The sequence below is a fragment of the Equus przewalskii genome, chromosome 3 (assembly GCF_037783145.1).
Source record: "Equus przewalskii isolate Varuska chromosome 3, EquPr2, whole genome shotgun sequence".
NCBI lineage: Eukaryota > Metazoa > Chordata > Mammalia > Perissodactyla > Equidae > Equus > Equus przewalskii.
In genome coordinates, this window is record NC_091833.1 from 18,104,431 (window position 1) to 18,112,275 (window position 7,845).

The 7,845-nt window shown below is 57.7% G+C and overlaps 2 protein-coding genes across 4 annotated transcripts; both read right to left on the reverse strand.

Moving 5' to 3' along the window:
- Positions 1–65: 65 nt before the first annotated feature.
- PSMB10 (proteasome 20S subunit beta 10) lies at positions 66–2,863 on the reverse strand. Its single transcript, XM_008518211.2, has 8 exons — positions 2,445–2,863; positions 2,135–2,222; positions 1,949–2,046; positions 1,707–1,847; positions 1,354–1,469; positions 1,186–1,244; positions 366–517; positions 66–238 (listed from the first exon to the last, which is right to left on the reverse strand). The coding sequence occupies exons 1-8, from the start codon at positions 2,498–2,500 to the stop codon at positions 127–129; spliced, it is 822 nt and encodes a 273-aa protein (XP_008516433.1). The 5' UTR covers positions 2,501–2,863; the 3' UTR covers positions 66–126.
- Positions 2,864–4,268: 1,405 nt separating this feature from the next.
- On the reverse strand, positions 4,269–7,798 carry LCAT (lecithin-cholesterol acyltransferase). 3 transcript variants are annotated; one of them, XM_008518214.2, is made up of 6 exons: positions 7,497–7,798; positions 6,611–6,767; positions 6,416–6,531; positions 6,227–6,322; positions 5,911–6,135; positions 4,269–4,862 (listed from the first exon to the last, which is right to left on the reverse strand). In XM_008518214.2, the coding sequence occupies exons 1-6, from the start codon at positions 7,648–7,650 to the stop codon at positions 4,288–4,290; spliced, it is 1,323 nt and encodes a 440-aa protein (XP_008516436.2). In that variant the 5' UTR covers positions 7,651–7,798; the 3' UTR covers positions 4,269–4,287. The 3 variants fall into 3 exon arrangements, with proteins under 3 accessions (XP_008516436.2, XP_008516437.2, XP_008516435.2); XM_008518215.2 differs by lacking the exon at positions 6,227–6,322; XM_008518213.2 differs by having other exon boundaries at positions 6,227–6,531.
- Positions 7,799–7,845: the final 47 nt, after the last annotated feature.

The window sequence follows — 7,845 nt, forward strand, 5'->3', positions numbered from 1 at the left end:
CAGAGCCCTGGTGGCTGCTAACACCCCCAACACACACACCCACCCAAGAATGACACAGCCACCTGTTTAGGTGTTTTATTTTCTGGCTTTATTTCCCTTGTTCCAAGCTCTAAGCCTTAGCCTACTTCATTCCACCTCCATGGCCTGCACGGTTTCCTCCAGCAGCTCCAGGGTCAGTGGTGTTACTGTCTGGGACAAGACAGCTGTGGTCCCAGGGGCAAAGTGGTACTGGCTCGACCTGGGAGCAAGGAGGGATGGTCTCTCAATGAGGGCCCATCATGTGGCCCATCCTCTTCTTGCAGCCCCCTATCTCCCCTGCTCCCACACCATCCTTCCCTGTGGTCCTCCATCTTCCCTGCTCCTACCTCACTATGGGCTTTGTGGGTGAGCTCAGTGTTCGCAGCAGCTTGGCGCCGGTCCTTGTGATCACACATGCATCCACATTGCCCCCAGAGCCCAGGTCACCCAAGATTCCTGCAGTGATGGCTTCCACCAGCAGCCCCTGCGCGGCCTCCAGCTGTGATGATGATGATGTGTGTGTGAGGCCTGATGGACTCTTCTGGTATCGCCCTCAAGCTTCAGTCTGGAGACTTGGTTAATCTTGAAGCCCAGACTCTGTACCATTTGCTCGCACCCAAACTCTTCTCTCATCCTACACCACCACCTCAAGATCCCCTCCCCTACTGTCTGCCTCCCTCTCTCCAGAAACCCCATGTTCCCACTGCCCCCATCTTCACAAACTTCTCTGAGTCACACTCATGGCTCTGCTTCCAGTGGCCTGTCCACCCACCCAATGTAGTCTTGGTCCCCAATCCACTGGCTTACTGCATTTTTCTTTCTGGCCTGCAGGTACTTCTGAAGCAACATACGTCATTCATTTCCACCCCATCCCAAACAAAATCCAGACTCAAGACCCCATCTTCCGTTCCCTCCTCCTTCAGCTCCAAACAGTCCTCTCTGAGCTTTGACTTGTCCGGGCAGTCCAAACTTTGGCAGTGACGGTGGTCTGTTGGAACAGCACTTATCCACCCTCACTCCACTGGCCCGTGAGTCTCCACTCAGTAGTCACCTCCTCCGAGAAGGCTTCCCCGACCTCCTGACTAGGCTAGGCTACCTCTGCCTTCCCCGAGCTCCTAGGGTCACTTCCCACCAATGAACGCGTAGTGGAGGCTAAGTGTCGCTCACTGTCATGTTCGGCTGGAACCGGTCCTCCAGAACTGCCAGAGCCGCATCCTGGCCGGAGCCTGCAGGCAGGAGGGGCATCTGAGGTCAGTTGCAGCCGCCCCATCGCGGGTCAAACGTGAGGCAAAGGTCTAGGGGCGGGGTTCATGGAGAAGGGGCTGAAGCGCTCACCCAGGGCCGCAAAGGGCAGACGGCTGTAGGAGCCGTGGGGGTGCACGCCGTAGAGCTGCGGTCCTGTCAAGTCTACGCCTCCCACGATCAGCGACGCGCCCACGTGGCCCTGGTACCTTTCCGTGGAGTGGGCGTGGTCAGCAACAAGCACCAGGCCCCGAGGTCCCGCCCCACCGCGATACCGCCCCTGGATCCGAGCCCCGCCCCTTCCTGTGGTTCGGTGCCCAAGACTGACACCACTCCTTCCTGTTGCCCCCCTCCTCTTAGGCCGGCCTCTTCCGGCCTCCCGGGACCTCACAGTCTCGCTCTCCCCGCAACAGCTCCTCCCCTGGGTCATCAGCCCTCCCCAGCACCGGAAGAGCGTCTGGCGCAACATGCGAGTGACTGTGGCCACGCGGGGCTCGCGGCCCGTAGACAGCGCGTGTAGTTCCATGTTGGACGCTGCCATCCGTGTGGTCATCTCGGCGTCCGCGGCAACTCCAGCCCCACAGCAGCTGAGGGCGAAAGGAGGGTTGGTGTGGGCGGGGCTAGGAGGTGCAGGATGGGAACGAGGGGGCGGTTCTTGTCGCGGAGAACCGGGCTGGGGAATTCTCACTAGATTTTGGGAGCGATGAAGTGGATTTTCTCACAGTTCTTGTCCGCCACGACCGAATCGTTAGTGGCCCGCGTATCCGCGCCCAGGATGACCCCGTCCTGTGGATGCGAAGGGGCCACTGGCTCAGTGCCCGCCCGATCCCCCAACCTCCCCTATAAGACCCCCCAGTCCCAACACCCTACTCACTCGGAACACAATGCCCGCGATGGTGGTCCCAGTTTTGCGTGCATGAGGGGTCCGGAGCCCCGGGAGGACGCGTTCCAAGGATGCGTTTCTGAAAACGGAAGGGAGTGGCCCAGGTTTTGGTTCTTCTGGGGTCCCCATCACATCCCCTAACTCCGTCTCGGTCTCCCTCACCTACCGGGGTAAGCCTGGGAACCCAAGTCGCCAAACGTACACTACTCTCCCCCCGCCTACCAGGAATAAAGGTCCTGGGGCTCCCACTCCCGGAAGCCCTCATAGGCAGCTGGGGCCCAACCATTTCACCCCCCTTCACCTCTGGCAGTTCTCAAAGCAGAAGCCCCCTCGGGGCTCTAGCGCTGCCTTCAGCATCCCGGGGTGGGCAGGGCGGTCTAGGGTTTGGGGGTCGATGATCAGACGAGTGGCACCAGCGTGGAGCAAGAAAGGTCGCAGCCTTGTCTTCTGTTGGGCTCCGCGTCTGACGCTTTCTGCTTTCGCTTTCACCCTTCCTCAGAAAAGGGTGGCCCCTTTCTGCATATTCTCTTTCACTTTTTTTTTTTAATATTTTTTTAAGATTTTATTTTTTCCTTTTTCTCCCCAAAGCCCCCCAGTACATAGTTGTATATTCTTCGTTGTGAGTCCTTCTAGTTGTGGCATGTGGGACGCTGCCTCAGCTTGGTTTGATGAGCAGTGCCATGTCCACGCCCAGGATTCGAACCAACGAAACCCTGGGCCGCCTGCAGTGGAGCGCGCGAACTTAACCACTCGGCCACGGGGCCAGCCCATATTCTCTTTCACTTTTACCTTCACCTGTGATCCTAGGCAGCTGGGGAAGAGGGAGATGTCCCTTGCCTGGCTCTCCATGCTGCTTCTCTGTCCTCTGAACAGAGGGACAAATCCCTCGCTTCTGGTCATTGTTCCACTCCTCTTCCCCCTTCCAATCTGAGCCCCTTGCTCTGCCTACCCTGACCCCAACGCTAATCTCAAGTCTCACTGCCCTAAGTCTGTCACAATAGGTCTCTGTCCCTTTTGTTACTGGCCTCCCAACAGCATCAGGTATGGCTACCTTTTGTCCTTTGTCACCTTCCTTCTCCCAACTCCTGCCTCTCTTTTGTTGCCTGTCTCCTCCCCAAACCTCAAACATGGAAGTTCAATCCTTGGCCATGGTGATGCTGATACTTCCATCTTCCCTCTCTCAGGGGCTGTCTTCCTGCTCTCAAGAGGGGCACCGTGGCTATCCACCTATGGCCTGGAGGCATGCTGGGCTCTACCCGTGGCCAAGCCTTATTTCACCTCCCAGATGACCCTTTATCTATCCACATCTTTCTCCTAACTACTGCTTTAGTCTCAGCCAGCATCCTCCCTCCTCTGGATACTGCACTGGCCTCCCTGGCTTCCCCACACTTCCTGCCCCTCACCTCCCACTCCAGGCTCCACTGTACCCTGCAGAGAGGAGGCTCTTTCTAGATTGAAAACCTGGTCACACTCTTTCCCTGGTTAAAACCTTCAGCAGCTGCACATTGCTCTTAGGCTCAAACCCAAGTCTTTACACTGGCCCATGTTACCCTTGTCATCCCATCGGATCTCAGCATAGGTACCACCTCATCTGGGAAGCCTTCCCTGACCCACAAGACTCAGCCTCTTGTTGCTCCCTAAACTTTTCTCTCAGACCACTTAGCTACATTAATAATTAAACCTTCATTAGTGAAATATCTGATTAGTGGCTGTCACTCCCCCAGATTCTAAATTCTTGTGCTTCTGTCGTCTACCTAGTACTCAGAAGGCCCTGTCTAGAGGTGGAGTCTCACTTGCCCTTTTGGGAGCTGAGAGGGACAGCTCAGATCTTCCCTTCCCTGCACCCTTGGCTCCATGTGCCCCCATCTCACAGCTGTATGTGCAGCTGCCTCCAGTCCCCATGCCCAGAGCAGAGGTAGGTACAAGGCAGCCTGCCTAAACAACTCAACCAGGAGAGTGGGAAGCTGTACATCTCAGGGTGCCCCGTTCAACCCCAGGCTTTAGCAAAGCCCATCCTGCCCTATGTTCCACAAAGCGCCAACTGTTCAAAGCGGCTGCTGATGAACAAATCCTGGTGTGTGGTACTTAGTGCCTCCTCCTCAACCTACAACATACATGTCAGAGCTTACAGCAGCAAAAGATCTTTATTCAGGGGGCAGGGGCTCTCGGCTGGCAGCTGGGGATGCAGGGCTGCTACGTCGGTAGGTACCCAGCAGGATGGCATTGACGTGCTCCAGTGTCTGGTTGCTGAAGACCATGTTGAGGTGCTGTATCCCATGCAGTGGCAGCAGGTGCACAGGCTGTGGCTGGCGGCCCTGCCAGCGGGCACAGAGCTCGGTGCTGCGTGTGGCCACAGTGTCATCACCGTCCTCATAGAGCACACCCACAGGGTCCGTGTAGGGGAAGCCATGGTCAAAGATGTAGGTGCTGGGCGTGGGCAGGCCCACGCCATACAGACAATATACTTCCACACCAGGTGCTGGGAGGCCTGCGAGCAGGTCACGTGACTGTAGCCACATGTACCAGCCTTCCTCAAAGTGCAAGTCTGTAAAGAAGCGCTGGAAGTCACGGCCTGTGTAGTTGAAGCTGGGCGTGGAAATGAACACATGGTCCTCAGGCCATGCCCGGCTGGAGGGAAACATCCATGGGGAGGTTGTTGTCATGCGCTGCTCCTCTTTCAGCTTGATGCTGGACATGATCGGGATGCCCTGGTTGTCACCTGTGGACATGGAGCAAGGTAGGGCATGGAGCCAGGCCTGCCTACCCCTTGCCCACAACTTGCCCCCAACCCAAGCTCAGCTGGATGCTCAATCCAAACATAGACTCCAAGCCACAGACTAAAGCAGGCCTGGCATTCAGTAGGTGTTTAACGAGTGCTTATTAAATCAGCAGCTCTGATGGCACCTCTGTGAGGCAGAGCTGTAGGCCCTCAAAAGGAGGGAAGGGAGGAGTTTCCTGGGGATGGGCATGTATGTGTGAATGGTGGGGGGGGTGGTGCTGGTGGTTCTGTGTGTGTGCAGCTGTCTCCAGTCCCCACGCCCAGAGCAGAGGTAGACACAAGGCAGGCTGCCTGAACAGCTCAACCAGGAGAGTGGAAAGCTGTACATCTTCCCAGAAGTGGTGGGGGGACGGTGCTGGCAAATGTCTGTCAGCCTCTGTGGCCTGTGCTGCACAGGGGTCAGAGCTGTGTTCTGAGAAGGATGAAATGAGACCGTGGCTGTTTGACACTTATTGATATAGCCTGGGGAGTGTTTCCCTCACCAGATCCTGAGCTCTTAGGAGGAAGGCCGAGTCTGGCTATGCCCAGCATACAGTGGGTGCTCGACAGATGGTGGCTGTGCCACTCCTCAGGGAAGGGCAGGAGGGGCTCCTAGGGTCTGGCCTTGGCTTGGGAAGATCCGTCCTCAGTAGGGCAGATCCCCAGGCAAAGGAGTTCCTGGGAGAAGGCAGCTGAAAGCGGGGTGGGCAGGATCTGAGGCCACAAGGAACAGACGTAGGGCAATGAATCAGATTGCTGGGATTCACTTCCTCTCTCTTTACTTCCCCTTTGTTGTCACTGAGACAGACTCTGGCAGGAGGTGCTCTAATGGTCCAGGCCAGGCTCCCTGCTCTCAGGGGGCTAAGGACAGGGATCATGTCCCAGGGGTGGTGGACAACACCCCCAGCCTGGCATTGTGAGCAGAAATGGGAGTCAGGACAGGCCCATGGTCAGCTTCATTCCACCTCCCAACCCCCTAGAGGACACAGGTAATCAGAGGCCCTCTCACCTGAGGCCAAGACCAACATGGGCTTGATGGAGCCACCCCAGGGAGCCCCAAGAGAGATGAAGCCATCAATGAAGCGGTCCTTCCAGGACTGGGGCTGGCGCAGCAAGAAATAGAGCAAGTGCAGGCAGCCAAGACTGTGCCCAATAAGGAAGACAGGCTTTCCATAAGTAGCATGCATCTCCTCTACCAGCCCAGCGAGCTTCCCGTAGTATTCCTCCTGCTGGCCTGTGGGGGCATGAGGGGGGTATGTGTCAGGGAAGTTGGGGTTAGGGGCCACCTGCCCCACCCTGAACCCATCATCTGCAGAGACACTCACTGGGCTCCAGCCGCCAGTCGTAGGGGGCAGCCCGCACTGTCTCATCCCGCACATACCCATTGTTGACCAGATTCTGCACCAGTGTGTGCATGTAACCTGTAGGGAAGGCAGTAGCACTGGGGGCTCTGACCACAGCTCCTATGGGCCCACCACAGCCTAGAGTCCCACTCTTTCCCCCAATACACACACCTGCCAGCTTGCTAGTGTCCAGGTACTCGACAGAGTAGGTCTTGCCAAAGCCAGGGACACGGATCTGTACACCAGGGGCATTGGACACACGCCCAGAGCTGCGGTTGTAGACAACCCTGGGGGCAGTGGGGCATTCAGCAGACCAGCAGCCAAGGGGCAGGGTGTGGGGACTGGGGCAGCGGGGATGGCACTTACCTGGTGTTATCGATCCAGCAGTCTACCCCAAGGGGTAGGAACATATTGAGATCCAGCCAGATGGTGAAGAAGTCTTCTGTCTTGCGGTAGCACATCCAGTTCACCACATCTGGTTTATCCAGCTTGGCTTCCAGCTGATTCCCCAGGCAGCCAGGCACTGCAGGCACTAGCCTTCACTCTGGATTCCTCAGACTTCCACCCCTTGTAGCCCCCACTCCAGTCTCATCCTCCAGACACTGTAGTGACCAGCCTCGCCCCTTCATCTCCCACACTCTCAACCCCCAGGGACTAAAGACATGAACCTCTCTTTCTGATCATACCCCCGCCCCATCCCCACAGCAGCCCAAAGCCCAGGTTCCCCTCAGGAAGGGAGGGTGCAGGGGCCAAGGCCACTGACCCCTGCTCCCACAAAGCAAACACTTAGCATGGCTCTCCATTACTGCCAAAGTCCAAGGTGAGAACAAATAGATATAGGGGAATGGGGGCTGGGCCTAGGAGTAGGGGGCAGGCCTTGATAGGCCTCTCTTGCTCTCCTGGGCTAGGCATCTTGTCCTTGCTTGGGTGGGGGCTGAGGAAGGAATGGTGGGGCTTGACCCAAGGTCCAGGGGCTGCAGCTGACCACAGCTTGTAATGCCCTGGCCAAGCCCTCAGGCACACCCACCCCCCACTCTACCCACCTGGGATAGACAACTCAGAGACATAGGAAGTGTGGTGGGAGAAAGGGTTGATTTCTCTGCAGCACAAACCTTTGGTCCCTCCGAACACTGAAGCAGGTATCAGGGCTAATGCAGGGGCAGAAGGGCCTTGGCAGGGTCTGCTACCAGGGGCTGGGGCCCAGGTTCCCCAAGGTCTGGCCTGGTGCATCAGGGGCCTGGTGGGGGCTTACCGAGGATGACGGGCCGTGTGTGGTTACTGAGCTCAGCCTTGGGCGTGGTGTGCGGGGGGAAGAGCACATTGAGGAGCCAGAAGGGGGCAGCAGAAGGGAGCAGCAGCCCCAGCAGCAGCAGCACCCACTGCCATGGGGAGCCGGGCGGCCCCATTCCAGCCCTAGTGCCTACTGCCCAGTGAAGCAGTCCTGGGCTGGCCTCATCTGTAGTGAGGGTGGGAGGGGCCCCAGGGCCTGTGGGAGGGGCAGCCTGGCCAATGGGGGTGGCCAGAGATTGCAGGAAAGGGGCATAGCCTCAGGGAGTGGCTCTAGGTCTGGCTTCAGTTCCGCCTTTTTCCCTTGGCACCCG

Excerpts from the sequence above, each read along its gene's own strand:
- PSMB10 (XM_008518211.2), bottom strand. The coding sequence starts at position 2,500 with ATGCTGAAGGCAGCGCTAGAGCCCCGAGGGGGCTTCTGCTTTGAGAAC. Across the intron at positions 2,047-2,134 it reads TCGCGGGCATTGTGTTCCGA|GACGGGGTCATCCTGGGCGC; the intron begins GTGAGTAGGGTG and ends TCGCATCCACAG. Across the intron at positions 1,245-1,353 it reads TCTGCCCTTTGCGGCCCTGG|GCTCCGGCCAGGATGCGGCT; the intron begins GTGAGCGCTTCA and ends TCCTGCCTGCAG.
- LCAT (XM_008518213.2), bottom strand. The coding sequence starts at position 7,650 with ATGGGGCCGCCCGGCTCCCCATGGCAGTGGGTGCTGCTGCTGCTGGGG. Across the intron at positions 6,532-6,610 it reads TGCTGGATCGATAACACCAG|GGTTGTCTACAACCGCAGCT; the intron begins GTAAGTGCCATC and ends CACTGCCCCCAG. Across the intron at positions 4,863-5,910 it reads CATGTTGGTCTTGGCCTCAG|GTGACAACCAGGGCATCCCG; the intron begins GTGAGAGGGCCT and ends CCATGTCCACAG.